The sequence below is a fragment of the Rhinatrema bivittatum genome, chromosome 10, assembly GCF_901001135.1.
Source record: "Rhinatrema bivittatum chromosome 10, aRhiBiv1.1, whole genome shotgun sequence".
NCBI lineage: Eukaryota > Metazoa > Chordata > Amphibia > Gymnophiona > Rhinatrematidae > Rhinatrema > Rhinatrema bivittatum.
The window spans coordinates 94756018-94783605 of NC_042624.1; the positions used below are offsets into that span (position 1 = coordinate 94756018).

Sequence of the window (27588 nt, forward strand, 5' to 3'; positions counted from 1 at the left end):
CAGAGTCAAACCAGAAACCAAAACAAAATGCACATCAGATATGCTTAACGTGTTAATGCTTTTGTCAGCACTAACTTGCTTTATAAACAGGTCCCTAAGTAGATGTTCAATGTACTTCTCCCTCGTTTGATGTAACCGATGTGATATGACTTGTCATGAATGTCGGTATAAAAAAAGCATTAAATAAATAAAAAAATTCTAGGTTTCATGGTTTGCAGACAAGACTGATATTAAGAATATCCATAGAGATAAAGTCAAGCATGTTATTCCCTTATCTAGCCTCAATACTCTTGGACTGTCCAGGGGGGGATTTTCAAAATTATGCACTTTGGAGCAAATATGCAGCTATTTTTCCCTGCGGATTTTACTCTAGTTTTAAAAGGGAAAGTACAAACATGCTTTCTCTCTGAAAACTGCAACACCTTTTTCTGTGGATACCCTTTCCCTGAACAACATGCATAGTTTTGAAAATGCAAAACTATGCACATTCAGGCCAATTCTGTAAAGTGCGCTTGGCCGTGTGCACTGTTCAACACGAGTTTGGCCACATGTTTTCGAGGGGCGTCTATTACCCCTTATACTGTAAGTGGTTTAGCATCTCGAAAACGCACAGCCAAACCCCCTGAAAATTAATATCACTCATCACATGCAAATGCATGTTGATGAGGCTATTAGTCAGTCACCCGGGATTCAAAAAGTGAAATGTGCGGCCAATCCACACATTTTACGCTGCCAGGTGATCAAATTTGCAGGCGACACAAAATTATTCCATTTATTAAAGGACATCTGCAAATTTGATCAACCCGGAAAAGTGTACAGAAAAGCAGAAAATACTGTTTATCTGTATACCCTCCAACTTAATATCCTAGCAAGGAACCAAAAATTTAAAAAAAAAAAAAAAAAAAAAATGTGCCGACCAGTTCGGTTAGGAGAACGGACGCTCAATTTTACCGGCATCCATTTCCCTAACCGATCGCTGTCAGCAGGTTCGGAAAATCGACGCTCATAAAATTGAGCGGCGATTTCCTGAACCCACTGCAGAGCCATCTCTCCTGGGCCAAGGAGGCGTTACGGGCACGTAATCGTCCCTAGTGCTTCCTTTTAGCACGACCCCTCATTTAAATATAGGTGCTCAGTCTCTCATGCTCATATGATCTTCCTGCAATTTCTCACAATCTGCTTGTGATTTAATAAATGGAATAATTCTGTGTCGACTGCAAATCTGATCACCTGACTCACTGTTCCTTTTCCAGATCATATATAAATACATTATAAAAACACCATTCCCAGTACAGATCTCTAGGGCACTTCATTATTTACCTTCCTCTATTGAGAAAACTGACCACTTAGCCCTACTGTTTGTTTTCTTTCTTTTAACCAAGTCACAATAGGAAATTGTCTATCTCATGACTTTTTAATTTTCTCAGGAGTTTCTCATGAGGGACTTTGAAAATGCCTTCTGAAAATCCAAATGCACTATATCCACATGCTCAACATTATTCACATGTTCATTAACCCCTTCAAAAAATTGTAGCAGATTGGTGAGGCAAGACTTCCCTTGGGTAAATCCATGTTGGCTGTGTCCCATTAAACCATGTCTATCCAAAACATATTCATCTGTAACCCTTGTCTGATGTCTATAACAGTATTTCCCATCCCTCTCCTGGAGGCACACCTAACCAGTCAAGCTTTCAGGAATGCTACAGTGAATATGCATTAGATAGATTTTCATACCCTGCATCTCCAATGTATGCAAATCTATCTTATACATATTCATAATGGTATCCTGAAAACCTGATTGATTAGGTGTGCCTTCAGGAGAGGGTTGGGAAACACTGGTCTATAGCTTCATGTTGTCTTTATTTCTTCTCTGAACTAGTGTACTAGTCTTTGTGGCCTCTCTAATATTGTACTTAACTCACTTCAAGTCCTCTAGAATTCTGCTGCCCATATTCTCTGTCTTCCTTGTTATTCTCATGCTACTTCCTTATTGCATTCTCTTCATTGTTCCCCATTAAATATTGTGTGATGCTAAAACTATTAATTATTATTTATAAATCTATTTGAGGTATTGAGCCTATGCATCTCTTCTTACTCTCTTCATTCTCAATTTTGTACTCTCCATTTGTCATTTGCTCTAAGTAAATTTCCTTGTGCTTTGGACTGACTCACTATTGAGTCCTATATTTGAAAAAAGTTCACTCCAGATGTCTAGCATGTCTTCTTTATGTCTGTCTTTTGGTCCAAAAGCTATCTATCTTTTCCAAACTGTCCATCTTGAACCTTAATCTCTTCTATTTCATCCATCCACTATAACTTAACTTTGTACCAGTTTCCTCTTTTATCACTTTAAAGCACTCTGTTTAGTGCACTAGACAGGAAATGAAATTTATGTATGATAATGAATAGACATGAAATGTATTTGCATATAGTTGGACTAAGGCCCATCTTAATTTGCATATTTTGGTAACCCTGAAAACCAGATCTGTTTGGGAGCCATAAGGACCTGGATTTTGTTTTTACCATTAGACTAAGTACTCTTATGAAGATCTCAGAGTTAAGCAAATTTAAATTATCTAACTCCAGCTGTTGCCTTCCTTCAAATTTATGTCTTCAAATCAGAAAAAAACATGAATGGATTTTACAAGAATATAGTTTTCTATGTCAAGGGTTCTCAACCCAGTCCTCAGGACATGCTTAGCTAATCAGGTTTTTAGGATAACAACAATGAATATGCATTCAATAGATTTGCATACAATGGAGTCTGTGCATGCAAATCTAACTCATGTATATACATTGTGGAAATCATGACTAGATTAGACTAGATTAAAAGCTTCTTATATACCTGGTCCTATGCTGTGGAATAGCTTGTTTGCTGCAGTTTGTGAAAAATATGATTATTTAAAATTTAGAAAGAAGGTAAAAGTTGCACTACTTATGCAAGCCTTTTCTTGATCATGAAGTATGTTGTAGACTGTAGCACCTCATTGGTGGTATTTTAAATGCTGAGCATAACTAATTTTTTGCAGGTCTTATGTTTTTGTTCTTTGTAATTTAATGAACAAATGTTGGAATTCCAGTATATGAGAAAAATAATATAAAAAATAAACTTAGCTGGTTATGTGTGTCCTGAGGACTGAGTTGAGAACCATACGTCTATGAAGACTTTCATCTCCAAGTTTTTCAAATAAAGCAGCACCAACAGAAATGAAAATACTTACCTCATGGTGGCCAGCTATGGTAGCAATATGAAGGGCAGTAAGAGCTCCATACCCAACTTGCTGAATATCAGCTCCACCATGTAGCAAAGCAGTTAAAAGTTCTGCACTGTCCTACAACAGAGATACTGCAAGTTTATATCTACTGATACCCTGCGAAAGATTATGTAACAGCATATTATGGTTAGCTTTGGTTATATGGCAGGCCCTCATTATACGGAAACTCACTTGGCGAATTTCGCTTTAACAGAGTTTTCTTTTGGGGACCTAAATCGTATTTTTACAGAATAGAGTCGCACGATTATGGATTTTTGTCTTAAGAAATAAATTGAAAAGTAGCAAAGTAAGTCAAAAGTGACTGATAAAATGACAGATTTAATAGAGTTCTACATTAGCTCATATCCTTGGGAGGCACTTTTTAATGGTATAGGAGTGTTATAGAAGTACCTCCCTGAATATGCATGTGGAAGTATCTCCAGGCTTTTCAAGGCAGTCAATCAGAAAATAGGTTTCGATATATTGCAAAAAATTACAGAAATCTCTCTCTTCCATATACTGAGGGTTTGCTGTACTGTAGGCATACAGAGGTCTCCAGAGTGCTACACAGTTTAATAATTTGACTGTGTCACACAGAGATAGAGTACACTAGAATATCACAAGATCTAAATCCCTCATAACCAGTAATAGCACTTGCTTATTTTCTCCTAATAGACTATGCAGGACTTTCAAAACAGCTGGTGGGATGATCTGCATAAGCTGTCTAGTGTTTATGAACCATTATCTCTCCAACAGACGAGAACACAGCCTTAAAAAAACAAATGTTCAGCTTCAACTTGAAGCAGAGAGGCAATAGAGCACGGATATACAAGTTGGATTATTCTTCTTATTCCAAATGGGTTCTTCTATCTAATCATTTTTTTGACATAAAAAATAATTTGCATTTATGATGTGTATTTCATCCAAAAGGGCAACTATTAATTGTAGTCCCTGATCTGTTTGAATTTCCAAAGTAGAAAACAGAGGAACAATATTGTGAATACCATTATCAGCATATTATATTTAATTAAACGAAAGCATAGAGAGATAAAATAAACTTGTTCAAGGTCATATAGAAAGTCATTTTATTCAGAGGTGATTTTAGGTTTCCCTATTTTCTAAGAGCAAACCCCCCCCCCCCCCTCCGGTTAGATGAACAGGAGGTCCTACTAACTTTGTGCAGGTACTCCCTGTGACTTCCCCTCCCCCTCTCTCAGCATCTGTAAGGTGAACTGGATCCAGGAGGGTGGGGGTAGGTAAAGTCAGTCTAAGCAAGTTGTTTGGGATAGAATTTCAAAGAGAGTGAGCCAGAGGAGTCTCTGACTAGATTTATTAGTTTTCTAATAAACTTTATGCCACTAGGCTCAACTGGATGAGGCACAATAACTGGGACCTGTCTTATTACTTGATTTACAATAGGTACTTTGATAAATTGGCCTCCCAGCTAGTAATGAAGTATGCACTTACCAATGCCACTAGGTTTGCTAAACATGTAGAGGTAGATATTCAAAAGTCTTTAGACAGATAACTTAAAATTATCCATCTAAATGGCAAGTTTTGCTACATTTATTCTCTTATATAAAGAGGTTTTCCAGGGAATAACTGGATGGAGCTACTTATTCGACTAACTTAGCCAAATATGTAGTGATATTCAAAGTTATCTGGCTAACTTTAAACTTAGCTGGGTGAGCCCTAGATCAGATAGTAGTTTACATATGGGAAGCATATAAACGTTGAATAGAGTTACTGAGAGTGCTGATCCCTGGGGACATCTGCCTTGATCGGGAAGGTGTCAGACATATGGTTGCCCAGTTTGACTTGGATTGATCTTTTTGATAGGAAGGAGGTGAACCACTTAATTACATTGCCGTCAGTTCTGATCTTTCTGAGTTGATGGCATAGTATGGAATGGTCAACAGTGTCAAAGGCTGCTGTTAGGTCAATTAGTACCAGGATGTAGGATAACAAAAAATAAATGAAATGTGTCTTTCTTTAGGACAGTGTTTCTCAAGCTGATCCTGCAGTACATCCTAGTCAGTCTGGTTTCCAGGATAGCTACAATGAATATACATGACATACAGCAGATCTACATTTATTATTATATGTGATGGATTATTGGTAAACATATTTGAGCTTTATGGATAAGCAGTATAGAAATGAAATAGATTTGCATGTACTCTCTCCACTACATGCATATCTATCTCAACATATTCATCCTGAAAACTAAGTAGGGGGTACTCTAAGACTGACTGGTTTAGCAGAGCAGATTCCTAGTATCCCTATTGGTCCTAGGGAAAAAAAAAAAGATTTTGTGATACTTTTCATTAGATCAACATGCCAATTATCCAAAATGATTGTGCTGCATGAGCATTTGAGACCAGGATGATCACCTCTTTGGATATTTATTCAGATGTTTTTATCTTTTGCTTTTCAACACTTCAAAGAGGATTACATTCAGGTACTGTAGGTATTTCCCTATCCCCAGAGGGCTTGCCATCTACTAGGGTCATTCATCAAAATGTGTTAGGGCCCTAATGCCATAATGCATGTGTTATTTTACGCATCACGAGATGCACATGCAAATTCAAAACATTTAGTCAAAGGGGAGGAGTTTGTATGGAGTTTATGATAATGAGGGGTGTTTAACATTGGGTGTGATGGTATAACGCATGTTTTAATGCCGGAAGTAACTTTTTTCCTGTGCGATATGGCCAAACCTAGATTTGTGGTATTTCTTGCAAATCCCATTTTGGGTGGGGGGAGGAAAGGAGCGGAGTGGAGTAGAGAATAAGCCTCTGGGGTGTCACACATATTTATACCACTGTAGGAGGGTAACTAGTAACTCGGGGTGAAGTTTTGGTGGTGGCCTAGGTTTTGGGGGGCAGTTTTACATGCTCAGTCAGAGGTACGAACAGCACGGTACACATCAGTGAAGCTTTGATGTGATTTGGAATGAGGAAAGGTACACAAAGATGAGATTTCTACAATGTGCTCTCGCCCTAGCTTGTTAGCTAGATAACTTCTGGGTTATCTGTCTAAATCCTTCTGAGTGTGGACCTCCTTGGATAATTCCTATGTTGGTGCTTTTCTCTAGGACAAAGAAGATTTGATGTTAGCAACTGAAAGCAGGGTTGGGTTCTCTTTTGGAATTGTTATGTTTTATGTCAGTGTCTGATAGAAAGACTTGGGCTTAAGTACTACAGGCTACCATATGTGATTGCTTTTACTTTTTGGTTTTATAAATAGATTTGTGTTTGCAGAGAAGTTGAGTTTTCCCATTTACATTTCAGTGCAGGTTTCTGAACACTTTTCTTAAATCTTGACCAAAGATAATTTGCATATGAAATGTAATATTTTCAGGAAAACAATAATGGAAGCAATATCCATTAAACAAATTCAAATTCTGGATACAAAGTGAAATGGAATTTGAAGCTGTAGGTTAAAAACTGGAACGCCTGCCATGTTGCATTTGTTACTTTGGGATTTTGACAGGAAATAATAAACATCCCCAGGAATGGTGGCCTGGGAGAGCCTGAACTACTTAGATCTCAAAAGCCATGCAAGGTCAGGCCTGGCTAGGACCTGGACAGGGTCCACCTAGAAAAAAAAAACAGCTGTTCTGGGCTACAGAATGCAATGGAAAGCCTTTGCAATATTCTGCTAAGAAAAGATCACAGGCACCATGGTGAGGCAATGATCACCTCATCCTCATCACTCAGAAACAGGGAAAAGAAGCAGAACCATGAGGCCCCCTTGCACAGGTGACTGTTGTATTGGGGGTGGAACCTTGACACACACACACACACACACACACACCCCCCCCCCACCTTTTCTCAAGCCTTAAAACTTACCAGACCTGCAGGCAGGAGAGGTGGCTTGTTCCTTATTCTCCTGTGCATCCAGTCAACTGAGGACACAGGGGTTGTGCTGAACCCCTGCCCTCTGATGCCTTCTTGCTCTGGCTATGTGGACCCCAATTGCATGGCTCAGGCAGCCACTTCCTGGTGCCATCCTGACAGGTTTCCCAGCTCCCATGGCCCTTTGTGTCTGCAGGCAGCCTTTGTATCCCAGGGGTTACAGGCACTGACGTGAAACATAGGGAGCGGTGGGTGCAACATTTCAAATGGGAGACAATCTCTTATTCTCCCCTTTTGCCTGCTGCTTTCTATTCCTGTGTTTGCTTTTTGCTCTTCATGCCTGCCCTGATTTCTTACAAGGATATAACTGTTTTGCCAAGTTCTTAAAGGGATAGGCTTCCTTTATTTTATTATAAAATAAGAGTCCCTTTCTTTTCTGACTTTGCTGCCTGACCTGCTGGATCGGGAGAGTTTATCTCCTCCATGCCTCCTCCCTTTCCATAGGGCCACCCGCCTCATTTTCAAGGGATGGGAGTTTTAGAATACAGAACACCACATAATATAAAACTCATAATTCATGCTAAATGAATCAATTAGTGATTTCAGTTGCTCCTGCCGTGGTGGGCCCTGAATGTTCCCGTCTCATTGCCTGCAAAATGTTCACCAGAGCATCATCATATGAGCGCCTCTGTTACCCGCCACTTGTGAAGTGCAGTAATTTGTGTTAGGATTCCTCCGAATCTCATTGTGAGCCCTATTGCATTAGCATGTCCTGTTGGTCAGTATCCTCCACTAAGTCTTGATGACCACTCCCTCCCCAACACATACAAAAGGCACCATAGATTGCATGTACAGTTGTATTTTGGTGAGTTTTGAATGGTAAAAGAAATGATAATCCGCAAGTGTACAACTGCTTTTCTGACTTGTTGTGTGACTTTGGTTTTAATATAATATCCTAATAGGCAATGGTTATGGTGGTGGTAGGATAATGGAAATAGGAAGGAAGCTGAATTAAGCCAATTTAAATAGTGTAACTAGAGAATCCTGCATAGAGCTCTATACATTATTTGAATTATTCATAGCTGACTCTAAGATTTCTAGAGGGAGGTGTCATCTCTGGTTCTTGGCAGGACTGTCAATTTAAAATTGTATTTTTTGTTTTCTTAACCTAATTTTATTCTCTTCACACCAATTTAGAATAGCTTACCTTATAGGCTGCCAGATGCAGAGCAGTAAATCCATTTTTGGTTAATCTGGATGGACGCAATCCTTTTAGCATTAGAGTTCTGATATGCAATTTATTACCTTTGCAATAAGAGAAGAAAAAGAAAATGTTTCTTGGCATCAGTTAAACAGAGTGATATCACTTTGTGGCCTATGTACTAAAAACAATAAACCAGCTGTGCTAAATTTAGCCTGCTTTTTTCCTGGAAGCAGTCCATCTGGTTTTAATGTCTTGTGCACCAAAATGCTATGCATATTGCCCTCAAGCTCAAAGGGTCGTACTGAAGGAAGCATGGTCCTTAGAGATTTCTCTATGCTTTCTCTATGCTAACTGGATAAAAGTTAAAAGGCTGTGAGCTAACCCAGGAGAATCTCCCTTCCAGGACTTCCTACTGGCTCAGGCTCCTGCTCTGATCTGGCACCGCCTAGAGGTGCTGCAAAGTTTGAATTGCTCTAGGTTTGTGGCATCACTAGGCAGCAACAGATTGATGCTGGAGTGGAGACTAAACTATTAGGAAGTAAAATGCTATCCTCCAGCTGGGCTGTGGGGGCCTTATGCTGGCAGAGGGAGGTCAGAGGGTCCTTACATTGGAAGGGTTTGGAAAGGGGTCGTATGTTGGGGGAATCAAATATGGAATGGAGCGGGGGGGGGGGGGGGTCACAGAATTTGGGGGAAAACCCCAGGAAACTGTTTCCCAATTCTGAAACTCCTAGCACGCCAATCAGGAACTAAATTTCATGTGCTAAACATGCATATTAAATTTAGCTTTTGGTATTTAGCGTCTTAGAAAATAGCATAGTGATGACTAATCAGGTCACTACAAGGTTATTTTAATAATTTTATATGTGGTTGTGCTAGAATTTGATACAACCGCTTATGCACAAAATAGCTCGTGTTTTGTACCACTTTTGGATCTTTTAAAATATTGGATTATAACACACCTATGCTAATGGAGGTTCGTATGCATAATAAACTCAATGGGAGTCAAACTTTCAAAACTGTCTGTGGTACCCATTTGCACACTTAAGTGCATACGCAGAGATTTATGCTATTATTTTATAAACCATGAGGCGGGAGCCACACAGTTAGTAAAATATCATTTATTTATTTTTATCTATTTATTTAAAAGGATTTATATACCACAAAATTGGGCACAGACCTGTCCAGCTAAGCGGTTTACAAAATATAACATATATAGTTAAAAAGTACACAATAAAAATAAAAATCATATACATCATTAAATTACACTTCTAAAAAATAAAAACATATAAAATTACTCAAATAATGATTTTATTTATGAAATTGTAACCGAACTTTATTGGCACCTGTTAGAATGTACGATATCCTACATTTACTTACCTTAGTCTATGTGCCTATTTGTAAACCGTTGCGATGGTATATAACTTAGCGACAGTATAGAAAAGTTTTTAAATAAAATAAATAAATCAACCTTTAAGAACACTAAAAAACATATGGCAGTCCTTTGGAGATATTGTTGTCGAGATTTGTCAAAAAGAAAAGAAATTGATTAGGTGCTATTATAAGCTGCGGTAAAAAGATGTGTTTTTAAAGCCTTTTTTAATTCTTTAGTATTTGCCATTAAACAAATTTTTTCTGGGATAGCATTCCAGAGAATTGGTCCCGCAACTGAAAAAGCACGTTTACGTGTAAATTCCAGATGTGCTAGTTTTACTGAAGGTACCTCTAGCATACATTTGTCCATTGAACGTAACTGCCTTGTGGGTTTATAAATTCTGAGAAGTGAGCAGAGCCATATTGAGTTTGTGTTATGTAAAAGATTATGTGTAATATTGAGAATTTTATATGTAATACGGTAGTATATAGGTAGCCAATGTAAATGTTGCAGAACTGGAGTAATGTGTTCTCTGTGTGGTATATTATACAGTACATTTTGAACAAGTTGTAAAGGGTGTGTAGTGGACTTCGGCAGGCCAAGATACAAAGCACTGCAATAGTCCAGACTTGTTAAGATGAGGGATTGAGTCACTGAATGGAATTCTGAAGGTGGTAACAGAGGTTTTAATTTTTTTTAGCATATGAAGCTTAAAAAATGATTTTTTTTACTAATGCTGATATATTATTTATCATAGACAGTCTGGCATCTAGTATAGTGCCCAGGTTTTTTGCGTGAAGTTTTATTTCAATTTCTTGCCCTTCAAATGTAAAAGGTAGCCGGTGGTTGAAAAATAGAATCTGGTACTATGGATAAAAATAGTAACTCTGTTTTCGCTGTGTTTAGTTTTAGTCTATTATGTGATAGCCACTTTTTCATTGCTCTTAGATATAGTTGAAGCAGTGAAAAGGTTTTTTTCCAGGTGTCAGTGAAAGGAACAATAAATTGAATGTCATCTGCATATATTTTAAATGATAGGTTAAGGCCTGTTAAGAGATGACACAAAGGTAGCAGATAAATATTAAAAAGCAACGGCGATAATGAGGACCCTTGTGGGACACCAGGTGGCAAGCACTGATTCAACTTAAGTAGTGCGGGATCAGTCTGTAACTTTGCTTCTGCCCTGCTCCTTACTCAGCTCCATAGCATGAAGCAGAACAAACTGGCGAGCTTGCAGTGAGGTTGGGATCCTTCACCTCTCTGTCTTTTTATGCATGCACTCTGGTAACTGGTTCATGTGAGGCAGACGCTGAAGGGGCATTTTGGGGGGGGGGGGGGGGGTGAGGGGGAGGACATATTTTGCCACCTCAAAATTTGGCCTCCTGAGGCAACCACCTCACCCTGCCTCATTATAGAACCGCCCCTGCTAATGTGCATGAACATTCAACTAGCACGCTCTATATATTTTTAGATCTCTGAAGTGCTACTGCTGTAAAATATTTATCCTGTTTGAATAAAAGGTGGTACGAACCTACAAAGTTTCAGCAGGTCACACTGGCACAACAGATTTGCACCAGTGCGAGAGAGGATTAGTTGAACTTCTGCTAGTATAACCTTTGTAATAATTAAAACTAAAATTCTTTTTGAACGGAAGAAAATTGAGCGTTAATACGTGAAAAAACTCTTAAGTATTAAATAAAATATTGCATTAACATTGTATTTCCCTGAAATACAGGAATTACTAAACATGTAAATATCCTGTTATAATGGGGGGTTCACATACTTACCACCACAAATGCAACATAAATGGAGAAGAGATAAGCCATTTTCTGTGCGATAATTTAAATTGACTTTGCTAAAGGCTTCATCTGAACTGTAAAGAGAAATTGAATGGATGATCACAGCACAGCCTTTAACATTCATTCTATTTTCCTTCCTTTGAAAAGCTATTGATGAGAAATCAGCAAATTTAGTCCTCACGTAAGCTATATTACTTTACTTGTTTAAAAGAGCAATTGTAAACTAGGGATCTATTCATGCCGATAGAGGCACGTATAGAAAGAGAATTTGAAGGATAAAGAAAGAAAAAGCTTATATTAAACAGAAAAATGAAACCGGAGGCCTGTCAATATAAAAGATGACAGAATTATAGCTCTTTTAGGGCAGGGGTGGTCAACTCCAGCCCTCGGGAAGTCACAAATTGGCCTGATTTTCAGGATATGAATATGCATGAGATAGGTTTGGTCTCTTGAAGACTGGAGATGGCCACCTCTGTTTCAGGAGGTAATTTTATAGCATTGCATATTAAAAGAAGTCAACAAATAACTGCACAACATCCCCATCTCTCATCCCACTTAGCTTCCATCTCTCACTCTCTGGCAGGTCCTGCCTCCCACCCCTTTGCCCCTGTCCGTAGTGTACAGCAGCCTTCTCTCTATGCCCTTCTTGCATTTCTCCTCTTTCTCCCCCTTCTTTTCCTGCTCAACAAACTAGCATCACTTTTTGTTCCCTTTTTTTTTTTAGGGCCTAGCGTCGTATCCCCATCCCATCCACACCTGCTCTGCATCCTCTCTCCTCAACTCCACCCCTACATCTCCCTAGCATCCATGCTCTTCTGTGCCTTAAACGTGGCTGGGCGGCACCTGGATATTTTACGGGGGTTTTGCCATCCCCGCCTTGCAAACTCTTGGCAGCCTAGGTGACGGCCGAGTTTGCCTAATGAAAGAACCCGTCCTGTCTGCATGATCCTCTCTCTCTCTCATTACCATCCCTCTCCACTGTTTCTGCTTGCTCACTGCGTCCCTCATTCTCTTCCTTTCTCATGCCATTCCCTCCCTAGGTTTCCCTCCTTCTTTCCTCCCAGTCTTATGCTTTGCCTTCTTCTTCTCCACTTACCCATACTCCCCCTTTCTTCTCACTGATCAACCCACAAGTGAGGGTCTTTCATAGTCAGGAAAATGCATCTTAGGAATTTCTTAGGAAATATCTTTTCACAGAGAGGGCAGTGGATGCATGAAATGGCCTCCCAGTGGAAGTGATAGAGACAAAAACAGTATGTGTATTCCCAAAAGCATGAGATTAATACAGGGGATCTCTACAGGAGTAATGGGCATTGTAAATCTAAATGAATTGGGCGGATGGGCAGACTAGATGGGCCATACGGTCTCTTTCTGCCACATGTCTCTCTGTTTCTACAAAGTAGTAGATACACCTTTAAGAGAAGAAAGTTGTTAGAATGAAAACTAAATAAAGATATCAGTATTTGTTTCTCCCTGTTTCTTCTGGGTGCTCCATGATGGGGCTTACTACTGGTGAGCTGTGTGCATAGAAAAGAATCAGATTTTCCTCAACTGGAATTCATAAAACTGCAAAGGAGAGAGCCATTTTGTGCATGCCAGAGCATTTTGTTTCCTTCAAGTATGTATTAAGATTTGGATTTGCAAAGGACATAAAGTGCTACCTATCAGGATTTTGAACTCAAAACATATACCAAGGGAAACATTTTGACTACATATAAGTGTTTTAAGGGTCGCAAACCTAGCCCAATGCTGGAATTGCCTGCAAATCACATTTTGTCCCAGTGTAAATTCTATGAAGTAATTGTAAAGACTTGCTCGTATCATTAATATTGCCAGAAATAGGTCATTTCTTTGTGCCAGCAGAAGCTGCCTTACAAAAGGATTTGTGAAGAACTGAAATAAGGCTTTTATTTCTGTAATACTCCTTTGATCACTTGCCATCTTTCATCCAGGCACTAAACCTGGCGTAAATACATGGATCTGTTTTCCTGGGTTTGTGAACTCAAACAAATTAGGACATGTCCTCCGCGCCAGTGCTTTAATGTAATTAAAATAAATTTTGAGGTCTTTAATTCCATTAAGATGCGACAGACTCAGTTGCCAGGCTGGGCAGCACAGTGCTGCAAATCATCGGATTTATTGCTTGCTGAGGCATCCCCATCAGGGCAATTCCAGATGCAAATATCTGTCTTGGATCATTAGGAATTCTCTATTAGTGACACTTGATTCTGACTCAGCAACAAAACTGCCTTGTTATCTGAAGGGCTCGTCAGTTTTGTAGGGCACTGATCAATCCAGTCATTTCTTTGAGAACTTGCTCCTTATCACAATGTTTCGGAAATGCATTGGAAGAGCTATAAATCATCTTAATTTAGCACGGGCATAATTTGTATTTGTAGATTCTTTGTCGAAGCCCCTGCCAGTTGCTAGCATCAGAGCCAGGAAGTCGGGCTTGATGGACCACTGGTCTGTCCCAGTTTGGTGGCTCTTATACTCTTACCAATTTTTAGTAACACTGGGCTCTTGCTGCCTCCAGTTTCTAATCAAGGTGTTCTCACCAGTTCTGCTCCACTTGGTGAGATATTCCAAGAGTCTCCAGAAGCACTTTCAGGCATACCACTGCCTATAATTCAGGTAGAATGGCTGTGGACGTCATTCACATGGCATGCTTAGAGAGGGCAACGGCCAATGTTACCAAGGGTGCTGGATTTGTTGTCCAAAATAAAGTGCTCTGTATGAGCTGGAACTCGATATGGCAATTATCACACCCCAATATAAAATGTTTGAACAGGAGTTGACAATAGGAGGAAATGATATATAAAATAGGAGTGAAAAGCTGGCACAAAAAACAGTACTCTCTGCAGGAGATGCATTCAGGACTAAACTCTTAGAAGCACTGGGACTAGGTTAATGTATAGCAGTCAGATGTGATTTTGATAGCAGTGCAGATCTGGAATGTGGTTATTTTTAAAGACAGATTTTTTTTTTTTTTACTTCCTGTTAGCATCCCATCAGACGTTTCCGCCTGGATAGATGTAACTGAGCTTGACAAAATTTGGGCTTCGTGCCAGCACAGTCATTTCTCCACTTCTCACGTTTTGATGAGTATAAATTGTGTTGAATCTATTATAAATGATACCCTCAGCCTCTGCTCACAATTTCTGGCTATGCAGTACTTGCCACTAGGTTACCAGGATGACCCATCTTGTGACTTTTTTTTTTTAAAGCCCATACTCCCGGGGTCCGTACCATTTTGAAGCACCGCCTGCTCTGAGCAGGGCAGAACAACGCAGAGCTCGTTTATTTTTTCAGTTTTCTGCAAGGGAGCACAGAAAAAGAGAATGCCATGCATTTAAATACTGAATCACAGCCACAATATTTACCTAGCTAGTAAGGCAATGGCGCACTTCAAGAAATTTATGAACCACACTTTATCTTCCAGAATCCCATTAGTCAGTGTTTTACGATGCTTTCACCACATTTTATCCTCTAATAAACAGACAATTTCTGAAAATTTACATAGACAGAAAATACTGCAATATAGAGAATATTTAATGGAAATGCTTATGGCTCTCAGTTCCTGAAATGAAGAGACAGCCCTCCCCCTCACCTAAAGTATTTGAGCATTTTTTTTTAACCCAGATGGTTTTTAAGCATCTATTTTTAATACAATTAGCTGGCAAGTTGGGTCTTTTTTTTTTTTACAGTTTACCTAAAAACGTGTTTCAGCTCAGTCAGCTCCCTCTCTTTGATCTGCAGGTCATCTTCCAGTCTTTCTGTAATTGCTGCGTAGGATTCGCTGACTTTTTTCTTCCATTCATCTAACGTAAATAAACAAATGCAATTAGCGAGGTCCCGCTGGTGTGCATTTCTGGCGGAGAGACCGGGCTTTCATAATCCTGCAAGTTTCTTGCTGGTGTGGCAATCTGCAAGACATACTGCACTTTGCCTCACCAGGAATAAATATTTTACTACATAAAGACATTTTCTTTACTTATTGGTTTTGTAAATTAGGAAGGAACAGCATCAAATATTTGCAAATTAGGATTTATTTTGCTCTATTTTATCATATGCTATTTAAATCAGATCTAAGATACTTTGAAGGGTTTGGGTTTTTTTTTTGGGGGGGGGGGGGGGGTGAAGGTCTGGAGTTAAGTCTTCACCACAGCCGGTTCTTGTTCTTTATTTTGTCCTCTTCTTCATAATAGCATTTATATTTTTAAATTCGTCCTTCTTTCCAGATATAAACTATCAAAAAGCAGTGCATTTACTCAAAGTCCCACACTGGCAGCAGCTGCATGGAACTCACGTTAGCGAGAAAAACAAAAGCAAATTACCAGTGCAGGTTTGGGAGGGTCTAGATTTATAGTTGCCCATTTCTCGAGTATCTCTTCTTTGTGCAGCAAATTTCTTCCAGTAATACGATTCTTTCCCTTTGTTGAGGCGCACTGGTGGTGCTTCTGAAAGAAGATCCTGATAGTCCCCAGCTAAAAATAAACCATGCACTAAATGGAATGTCATGCAACAATGACCCTGGGCACAACTATGTGCGCGCGCTCAAGTGCAAACTAATGAAGGTAACTAATCGGCTCGTTTCATACACAGTGCAGAAAATGCAGGAGAAATGATTCACTAGGGGGTTGTTTGTTTTCATCAAAGAAATAAGGGTCATGATCTAGCACACTGGTTCACCGACACACATTTCATTTCATATAAAATAAATCAGATCAAAGCCCAATTGTATGTGCTGCCGAGGGTTTTAGATTCCTAAAGCAGTGGGGCCTGGCTTTTGTGAACGTTCTCCCATTTCTGAATCTGTGGGGACCATGACTGTGTAATTCTGCACTCATTCTGCTACATCGCAACTTGTTGTCCGTCAGCTGGGGCAGCGCTTCTCTTTCTTTATACCCACAGTGGTTTCCCAATCCATCTCACCCTATTATTTATGCCCTCACACAATCTCCTTTTCCTAGTGTGTCTTCTACTTCTGTTCATACCCCTGGAGTTTCTCTAGGATAAACACCAGTGACCCTAAACAAGCATGTGCATCATTGAACTAAGGCCTGCTGCTACACACATAGATTGAACCAAAGGTGCAGGCCTAAGCAACACACAGATGAAGGCTTCAGACATGTGGATTTTGGCAACTTCATATGAGACTGTGATTCACACAGAAGAGACTGTAATTGTTCTTCCTATCAGACATTTGTCAGCACCTCACCCTCAGGTCGATACAGTAAAAATCGCGGGAGATCGCCCACTCTCCTGCGTGCGTGATTCAGTAAATTAATTTATTTAAATGATATTAAGTCGGAAGGTGCACAGAAAAGCAGTTTTTACTGCTTTTCTGTGCACTTTCCCGGTGACGAGAGAAATTAACGCCTACCATCTGGTAGGCACTAATTTCTGAAAGTAAAACGTGCAGCTTAGCTACACGTTTTACTTTCTGAATCGCGCAGGTATAACTAATAGGGCCATCAACATGCATTTGCATGTTGCGGGCGCTATTAGTTTCGGGGGGTTTGGACGCACGTTTTCACCAGAGCGCACTGTACTGGAGCTGCCCACCTGTGAGAAGAGAACCTTGGACAAGAACTGTGAAACATGTCCTTGTTAAAACTTTGTATCCAGCAATGAGACCAGCTATAAAATGAGTATTGTTCCAGCCCCTGTTTTGCTTCATTAACCTGTAATGGGAATATTCATATACATGTGGACTTGGACGACACCATTCTCATTCCACCAATTCTGTGTCGATAGGAGGTGGTAACATCCAATCAGGATCAACACTGGATCCTATGAAACTGAATATGCAATAGGTTTGGATCAGAGAAAAGGACTCTGAATCACCCAGACTGCAGCTTTTCCTTGTAGATTATCCCAAAGAACCTCTATTAAGGTTTTCCCCTGTGGCTTTTCTTCACGGATTACCCAAAGCTTGGCTTTGAGAGCTTTGCTTACAGAACTTTGACTTAAAAGACTGAGTTTCATACTTAAAACCTGCTCTGAGAAGCAAGAATCTGGCCAACTATCTCTTGGAAGAATTAAAGCTAAGAATGTCTTTACCCTGTTCCTGCCATCAAGTCTCACGGTGTTGGCTGTGAGACCTTTGGATTCTAGCTGTCATCCATCATATGGGCTTTGCTGGATTTCATCTCATGGCGTTGAGACAGATTCCTGGACTTCTACAGGCCTGGCTAAGGGTGAGAACACTGGCTTAATTTCCTTTCAGCTGTGTTAATTAGTTTGGCTTTGCATAATTGCTAAGGTGGGTTAGAGATGACACATAAGTTCTGTTTATCTTTTACTACAGTGCCTTGTGCTGTGAAACTGTAAAATTAAAAAATTAAAGAAAACAAAATAAATATTTGTACAGTATTAAATCTTATATAACTTATGCTGCTACAATAAAATTAACTTACTACCTCACAAAAAGTGTTTGTAACTGCTTCCTAATGAATTTGTATCATAAGATTATTGGTTAAATCTAGCAATCTATTGTAAGATATCCACACCAGATATTCTTACATATTGTAATGTTTCCATCGAGATATGTTTACACTTCCATGAATTCCTCCCCACCACCCTTTCTGAGACACAGTTGCCTTTGCATTGCCACCTCACTTCTCACATAAAACACCTCCCTCTCAAAACCTCTCTTCTTCCCAGTCTCCATGCATACAAGACTCACAGAGCATACCTAGGGAAAAAATATGTACAGGCATCAGATTTAAATGGTTTAACATTTATTTAGGCTATTTTGTTCTGGATAGCCTACGTAACTATTGACAAGGGTAAATAGACATAAGGGCTATGGGTTCTAATTAATCCTGGTATACATAGGGCACAATAGAGAACACATGTTCAAATCTTGCTTTACATTAAAGGAGGTGAACCCTTCCATATTACTTCATGACTATGAGATTATTTATTTAGTTATAAAACATAAATAAATATATGTTCTGCTATATATAGAACAACACAAAACAGGTCATACAGGAACTTTGCACCACATATTGGTCATGCAAGCATTCAAAACAACATTACACTGCATATTTCTGCTTTTATGAAGACAACCTTTTTCATCATAACATACTGTTCTCCTTCAAATACTGAAACCTTCTCCTAGATAGTGAGGAGTGATGATGGTCCAAATACTGCATCAGATTAGCAGTAGGCTGGCCTATTTATTCTTACCTCACATTCCACCAGCATGTTTATATCTATACCATAAAAACAATGTGACACCTATAGGACACATCTTCTACATATACAATATGGATATTATAAGACCAAAGGCTATACAAAGTGAAAATGTACTTATCAGGGTAGGGAGGAAAACTCATTAAAGTACCTACTAGGTGTCTCATTGGACCTTGGAGTTACACTGGCTCTGATACAATCATTGCTGATAGTCATTCAGGCATAGCAGCTAGGTAGAGAGTGCATCAAGCTAGGTTGAGAATACATTGTACAAATCTCATCTTTGTATATCTTTTCCTCACCCCAAATCACATAAAAATCTTCTCTGATGTCTACTGTGCTGTTCATACCTCTGACTATGCATGCAAAACTGCCCCCCAAAACCTAGGCCACCACAAAACCTCATCCCGAGTTCAGAATGGGCCCTCTTATAGTGGTATGAAAAGTTGACTAATATGTGTGCCTCCTCAGAGGCTCTCTCTCTCTCCCTGCCTGAAATGAGTTTTGTAATATTTATCACAAATCCTGTTTTGGGCATAACACACGCCATTTCACCAGGAAAAAAGGTGTAGTTATTTTCAACATTAAATTGTGCAATAGTTGCGTTATGCTCTTGCACGAAACATTAAGCACCCCTCCTTTTCATAAACTCCACCCACACTCTTCCCTTTTGGCTAAACTTTTAAAATTTTCAGATGCATCTCACACTGTGTTATTTATCACATACATTAGGGCCTAACACCTGCAATAGCACAGTTAGATAAATGACCCTTTTATGTTTGTACATGAGGCAACAGAGGGTAAAGTGACTTGTTTAAGCTCACAAGGAGCAACAGTGAGATGTGAACCCTGGTCTCCCTGACTAAAAGTCCACTACTCTAACCACTAGGCTACACCCCATGATTAATCCACATTTTTACAAAAGCAGTACAAATACTAAAATTAGAAAGCTTTGCATGTAAGGCCCTGTTATGGCTTATATCATGCTTGCCTTCTAGCTTGGATTGCAGAGCAATTAGGAACATAAAATGTGCCATGCTGGGTCAGACCAAGGTCCATCAAGCCCTGCATCCTCTTTTTGACAGAGGTCACTGTATGTCACAAGTACCCGGCCAATGCTAAATGGACGAGCTATTTACAGAGATAGAGATGATAATACAGTTTAAAGACTGGCATTTATTTTTTAATTTCTTGGCCAAATTGAGTTAGTTAGGGCATAGTTCCATCTCTCTTCCAGATTGCACAATGCTAAAAGCCTGTGCCAACTTCAAAACATGGATAATTAAGGGGTGATATGACATTAATAAAGAAGGTTACTAGGAGGGAATAAAACTTATAAAAAAACCTAACAGGTCCAGTATGTAATATGGACATGGTCTATTTTTTTTTTTTTTTTAAACCCAGATTAAAGACAATTTTTAGCATGCCATCCAGATACCTCAATAATTAAATTCATGCAGCCATTCTGTTCTTGACAAATCAAGGCCTTGAGTTTGGGTAGGCTATTGCAGAATACCAGATGTTAGATTAATATTTGATTTTATTCCCCTTAATAAATCCTTGCGTCCATATTATTCCATCCCTCACATATTAGATCAATGTATGCTTGAAAGAAAGTATTAAATATTCATTCTAAATTATACATTTGTTGTTGTTTGAGGATGGCAGTCTCAGTTTAGAAACAAACAGTCATATTTTGAATTCAAAAGCATTGATTCATAGTTTTTTTTGTAAGACAGGCACTTAAATCAACAAAACATTTTAATCAGATGGATATAATTACAGTACTCAAACACTTTTTTTTTTTGCAGTAACTCAGCAAAATTTCAGCTGCACAATCCATTCATTTTCAATTGCATCTAACCCTTTCAATTTAAATAGTGGATGGAAACCAGCCAGCACAGTATGTTATTATTAAATAAGGCCCAAAGTTTCATGAGTCTCAGTTTTCATATTTTGCTCTTAGAGGCTCAAGGCGAACTTTTATGGCAGAACCATAAGGAGGGCTCCAGGATGACGGGCACTCTGTGCAAAAACTGAAATTTGCACCAATCACCCCCAGATCAAAAACAGACAAAACGAAACACTTTCCCCAGAAGAATGAGCAGGCAAAACTCCTTGAAGAACGTGGCATTCCCTTATATACCGCCTCCCTCACGCCTGAGAGACCCAAGGGGATTTACAACAAGAATGTTAGCATAAAATACCATCTTTATTCCAAAAGTGCATCCCTCCCTCTACTCCAAAAACAGGACAAACAGCGACTACAGCAACAAACTGTCACAAGTGTGATCTGATCAGAGGTTATATGGACCAGCACCTGCAACTGAGAATTGTTCTCATTGTTGTCTTTTCTTAAACCTGTAATATTCACAAATATTGCTTTGGCAACCCATGTACAAATTATCAGGCCAGTCAAGTTCCCTTCATCAATCCAGCAGTCTCCCTCGCAAAGTTCCTCCTCTTCCCCCTGATGAGAGAAACAGTTAGTCTAGAGGGGAGGACAAGAGTTGATGGTTTTTATTTTTACTGTAACCCTCCCTGAGCGATCTTGGAAGGATGAGCTAAAGATCAAAATAAATTTTAAAAAAACGAAATAAAGGGTTGAGATTTGAGAGACTGCTGGGGACAGGGAGCATGAGGATGACTGTTTCCTCCCATATAACCCCCCATCCCAACAATTTCACTTTCACCTCCTAGCCTCACATTCACCGCCCACACCCTCTCTCCATCCTCCACTCTCACACTCCAGATCCCCAAGCCCCATCCACCTCGCATCTCACACCCCAGCCCTCCACTCTCATCCCTAGCAACCTCAGACTCACCCCCCCAGATCCCTAGCACTCTCATGATCAACCCCCCAGCAGCCTTTCACTCCTCTTCAAGATCCACAGCCCTACCCCCATTCCCAGCAGCCTCCCGCTCGCTGGCAGAGTAGAAGGAGCAGCCTCAGCACCCTTAAACATGCAACCTCACGCTGCCTTATTTTTCTGTCTGTCAGTATCAGACTCTCACCATTGCCGACAGTGATCCATTCCCATGGCTCCAGGTCAGGCCCCTCTGCCATGTGCCATATTGCAAGAACTGCTGCAGCATGCATCCAGCCTGCTGCAGAGCTTCTTCCTGTCCTGCTGAGCCGGGCCTAGGTGGCTGCTTATGAGCATCCTGCGCCCGCCTCATCTTGCTTCTCCTTTCGGCCTGATTCTTCCTGCTGCCCCATTTTATTTCATGTATCTGCCTCTTACACAGAGCCCTGCCACTTTGCTGGGTGCCGCTGACACTTTCACCTTTAGCCTGCTGATATGGGAGAGATGGCATTGGTGGGAAGGGGACACTATCACACCATACTGGCACTGCAGGTCTACGGCACCCTCTCAGACATGGCACCCTGTTTGGTTGCATGGGTCACACACCCCAAAAGCTGTATATGATCACAAGGCTAAATGTCTAATGGTTTAAGAAATAGATTACTTCTCATACTTGTTACAAAGCCTATATTAATTCCAGTTAAAATACAACTTTCAAATTGGCAGCTTCAAGGAACAAATGTTTAGATTTCTTGCAGGATAATGCGATTACCTTTTTCTGAGAAACCTTACAGGAAATGGGAATCTTCTGTGTTGCAGTGACTAAAATGTGTACTTTGTATAAACATATTCAAGATTATTATAATTCTTCTAAGTCTTCAAATCCTCTTAAACCATCAGTGGTAAATCATAATTCATTATTTTTCATAGCATTAAAGTAATGCACTATCTGCAGCACCGTGGCACTTCTAGGGACAAGTGGACTTTGCAAGTCTCTTGCTGGTCTGAGCCACAGCCTTGGTGCTACTTGCTAGCCAGCAGGGGCTACGATTGTAGTGGCTGTCATTCTCCCACTCTGGGTCCGAGCGTACCCAGCTCCATGGTGCACTCTGATCTGAATGGGACTGATGAAGAGCAGATCCAAAACTTGGATTCCTTACACTACTGCATCTGAACCATAGGGCCAGGATTGAAGTATTTCAATGAACAATTAGTCATCGTTTATTCTTTATCACCTCTCTTATACATAGAAATATACAGAAACATAGAAATGACGGCAGAAAAGGACCAATGGGTCCATCCAGTCTGCCCAGCAAGCTTATGGTAGCGTCCACACCATACGAGTCACCCCCATCCTTTTCAGTTTCCCAGACCGTCAAAGTCAGGGCCCTTCTTGGCTGCTGTTTGAGTCCGATTCTCCATTACCCCCCCCCCCCCCTTTAATCTTTTCTCAGTTTTCCCCCCCAGTCTTCCTTTCTCTCCGTAACCCCCTTACACTCTGTGTTCCCGCCCATCTTCCCCCTCTTCCCTTCCCCTAACAAGTTGCTCTGATAATGAATCTTCTGTAAAATACTGTAAACCAAGCTCATGTTATTCGCTTTAAGCTAAGTTCCTGTGTTCGCATTTATCATTTGTCAAGTTACTGGTATATTTGAATAGTTCCCTGTAAAGCGTTACTAAGCCAAGTTCATGTTTTATGTAAACCCATGTGATACTCAAAGTGTTTGTCGGTATATAAAAATCTTTAAATAAAATAAATAAATAAATTACCTCATGCCGTTGAAGCAGAGAGCAACGTTGGAGTTACATCAAGTTTCAGGCTTTTTAGTTAAGGGTAGTAACAGCCGCATCAGCAAGTTACCCCTATGCTTAATTGTTTTCCCAAGACCACAAAGTTCAATGTTCTTGTTGTTTGCTGACAATCTAATTCCCCCTTTTCATCTTTCCACCTGCCGTTGAAGCAGAGAGCACTGATGGAGTAGCATCAACAGCATGAAGGCTGATTGGTTAAGAGTAGTAACCGCCACTCAGCAAGTTTCCCCCATGCACTCATTTCTTCAATTCCATCCTCTAGTCTTTAGGGATCCACTGTGTTTATCCCATGCCCCTTTGAAATCTTTCACCATTTTTGTTTTCACCTCCTCCTCCAGAAGGGCATTCCAGGCATCCATGAAAAATTCCTAGGTTTGTATAAATGGTTAAATATCCAGAAAGGTCAAAGATGCTCAGGTTGCAAAAAAAGATAGTTGGAACAGGCTGGAGAAATAGGTGGCAGCATCCTTCTCTAATATAGTCTTGTGCATAATTTTCCAAATTTCATAGAACAGAGGCCTATAGTCTATCATCAAGCAAATATGGGCCAGTCAGTATTTTCAGAAAGCCCAGGACAAATATGATATTGGCAATGTTTACACACTACCTCTCAATAATCTGGAAAACGGTTCTATAATATTGCTTAATCATTACATTTGAATTTTATACATTTTTCAGTTCTAGCACAGTGACTGGTGTTCAAATAAAAACGTTCCAAAAAAGAATGGCCCAACTTTAAGCTTAGAAAGACTTTATTCATATCAAATTAGAAGTCAGACAGACCTAAAAAGAAACCCCAGGATATTTCAGAGTAACTGCTTCCTTAGGGGGTGGGGAATGTATATCACAGCCAATAACAGGAGCAGGACTTCCAAGATGCATGCATTCTACATAAAGAAAAGTCTGATCTGTGTGGCAGCTTTCAGGCCTTTTTTTTTTTTTAAACAATAAATGTAAAATTTTGTTATTTGCAGGTCATCCTCAAATATTCTAGTGTGTGACTGGTGACACAACTTTAAAATTTGGCAGAATTGATGATAGTCATTATGGCTTGAAAAACAAATCAATGCCAATGGATAGCTTTTTAAGAATGTAATGGAGTAACAAAACCAGGATCCAATCATCAACCTGGCAACTGAATTTAATTGAAAATCTTGGAAAGTCCACGCCTGGCACAAGCTTCGTATTGTTAAATAAATTGATTTCACGGTGCAAGGAGGTGGACAAACATTTCTATGGTGGTGCTGGTCAATTCAAGAACATTTCAAAAAAATGAATTATCTCCAACAGCCAATCAGCTGTAAGATCTTAATGGGCCATATCTAATCAAAAAAGGCCCTTGGCACCCACAACTGAGGCAGCAAAAAAACAAAAAACTAATTCAAGCTTTTATATATAATTTTTTTTAAATGATAGCCCTGTTGCTAGTAAACTTGGCCCAAGATAATTGTCCTTCACCTGGTTGTATTCCTTGCCTTAGGACATCTAACTTGTGTGATAGGCAATTATCTGATGGCTTACCCTGATACTGCACAGACTATCACTTAAACAAAATGAGATATTATGGTGAAATATTATACCCACTTTCTATATAAACCGAAAGCCTTTGACAATTTATTTTAAAGAATTGCTCTATGTCAAAGTTGTGACTAATAAGGCTATGCTAGTACCATTCATGAAACCCACCTCCTGGCCTTTTTTGATCTCTAATGCCATAGGAATTTCAGACCTGAATAATATTTTGCTGCATGATGCAAAATTTTTGCACTAAGCATGCTGTGTTACAAAGAAAATGTGCTGACGACCACCTATGAAAAGTGATAAAACAATCTAGAGTTTTGCTTTAAAAAAATGTTCTGCCATAGGCACAGAATGAAATAAATCAGTTTGAAAAATGGGACTCTGACTTTTTTTTTTTTCTTTTAAATTATGAGGCACTAGTGTACACATAGCAGGGTGTAAACCAACAATCTGTGCTACACCGCAGGAGATAGGCAGGATGTTAAGGAGGGTAAGAGGGGACAGAGGGTTTATTACCAGAGGTAAGTAGTAGTTAGGGTAGAAACAAATCTTCTGATTCACAGCAATCTGCTCTAACCACTGTGTTAACTTCAATTTAACAAATGTTCCGAATTCCTGTGCATAATACTAACTTTGGGTACATTATTGTCTTTGCTGGAATGCAAACTGCAGTTCTGCTTTTCATTACTAGAAAGTAGCAAATGTGTCTTTTTCCAGCCACGTAAAAAGACTAAGTGGATTTGGGTGAATGTGAAATTAGGATCTCTGGTTCGTAAAAAGAATGGAAGAGAAGAAATGGAAAATCTGGAGGTTATTGGAGCTGACATGTTATTGATTTGGTCTGGGGAATTATTTCTCTTCCCGTTAAGCATGGGACAAGAAGGGGTTAGAAAAGGAAACATCACTGACTATGAAGAGAGGATAACTCTTGAAAAGCATGGTAACCACAATTCTTTGCGTCTAAAAACGCATTTTCGAAAGGGCCAGGTCATGTGCGTAACCCTCGGTACGCACAGAAGTGCCAGGCTATTGAAAAGGGGTGGGCTGGGACAGCGCCATTAGACAGCGTCCTGGGGAAGTGCGCACTGGCAGCCGGCTGGCAAGCGGAGTTTACTTCTGCTCCGGGGGAGCAGTAACTATAAAAAATAAAAAAAATTGGGGGACAGGTAGCATTAGGGGGAGGGAACTGGGGAAGTCCTACTTATGTCGCCACGTGTAATTTAAAAAATCAACACCCCCTGCGCACGGAGGCCACACGTGTGTACGGATATCGAAAATCCAGCATGCACTTGCGCGCGGGAATCTTATTTTATAACATGCACGCACCGAATTGCACCAAAAAAACACAGTAGTTCTGGCACATCACAGCAGAGGGGCAAAGATACTGAGAACCCGGCGGCAAGCTTTCTCCTGTTATAGATCATGTGTAATTCCTGTCCTCAATAAATCCAGCTTATAATTAGACTTCCCTCTATTTAAACACATGGAAAAGTCAAGTTTTTACCATCAGGCATTGTAATAGAATTTTTATTCTTTATCAATGCTGTAAATTTCTGGTTGGGATAGTTTAATGATTGCTGTAAATATCTGGTTGGAGAGTTTTTATTGCTCATTGGTTATTGTAAGGATGCCTAGTGTGTGGATTATAGTTACAGACTACTTTTTATGTTTTAAATTTTATTAACTGTATACTAATGATTAAGCTATAGGATATTATTTTGTGCTGATGATTAAAGAGAAAGGATTACATTTTATATTATTTGGAGCCAAGAGGAAGAATAAAACCATGGGCACATGATGTCACTATCTTCTGACCCCCCCCAAAAAACCAGATAAGTGGAAGGCAAATGGAGCTTATAATTTAATTTTTTTTTATTTTAGAAAGCCAAGAGAAACAGAGAAAAAATGAGACATTCTATGTTTTAAATGTTAACCTCAGATTATCCTGCTTAGAGCTTTATTGATTTTAACCATTTCTTTAATAATAAAATTCCCAAAGTCTCTTTTGCCATGCATGTTTGTCTTGATTAGATTCTACTGAGCAGGGACGGCCTCTTATATGCTTTTCTATGGTACTGCGTACGTCAAGTAGCACTAGAGTAGTAGATTTTATATTTTGAAGACCACATCCTCGAGACAGAAGAAACACCGGTCCCCCTCACCCCAGAGAGGGAGAGTGAAAGCACTGGCACAGTCTTCCATCGGAGTAAATGGATAGCACGAGTATTCAAATAGCCTGAGCTCAGTTACCGCCTAATTTATTTATTTAACACTTTTTTATACCGACCTTCATAGTAATAACCATATCGGATCGGTTTACATTTAACAAGGGTATAACTGTAGCATAACTGAAGAAAATTAAACAAAAAGAAATGAATAAGGCAAGTTACATTCAACAAGGGTAAAGAACTTGGAAGCTTATATAGCTGGAAGGAAGTAAAGGTGGAAATAATTAAGAAATACAATAGAGGATACGGGTTAAAGCTTAAGAGTGCTTTAACCTAGAGGTGCCCTAGTCATCGTTCATGAAGATCATGGCAGTACTGATGCCTAATCCAGCATCAGTACTGCCATTGTGCCAAGGATTTGGCTCCAGGGGACTCTTTTAGTGAGAAAGGAAGCCAGAAGGATGGGGTTTATCAGTTGCACGGAGGTCATGATTTGAAGAAAAAAAAATTAAAATCCTGACAGTTATCAAAAAAATTAAAAAGGCTGTCAGCTTCAAAGCTGCAAATTCTTTATTTTATTTTATTTGC

The 27588-nt window shown here is 39.6% G+C and overlaps 1 protein-coding gene across 7 annotated transcripts in view; it reads right to left on the bottom strand.

Annotated features, from left to right (window-relative positions):
* Positions 1-15966, bottom strand: part of LOC115100289 (serine/threonine-protein kinase TNNI3K) — a 220788-nt gene extending 204822 nt beyond the window's left edge. For 5 of the 7 annotated variants that reach the window (XR_003859018.1, XR_003859019.1, XM_029618675.1 and 2 more), the window contains exons 1-5: positions 15827-15966; positions 15202-15310; positions 11478-11563; positions 8319-8416; positions 3222-3332 (exon numbers count right to left, since the gene is read on the bottom strand). Coding sequence is in view for 5 of the 7 variants with exons in the window: in XM_029618675.1 (XP_029474535.1) it covers positions 3222-3332; positions 8319-8416; positions 11478-11563; positions 15202-15310; positions 15827-15866 (444 nt within the window). In the remaining 2 variants the exon portion in view is untranslated. Of the gene's footprint in view, positions 1-3221; positions 3333-8318; positions 8417-11477; positions 11564-14738; positions 14806-15201; positions 15311-15826 lie in introns of those variants that run through there. The other 2 variants (XM_029618677.1, XM_029618676.1) reach the window with 2 other exon arrangements.
* Between the last annotated feature and the right edge of the window lie 11622 nt (positions 15967-27588).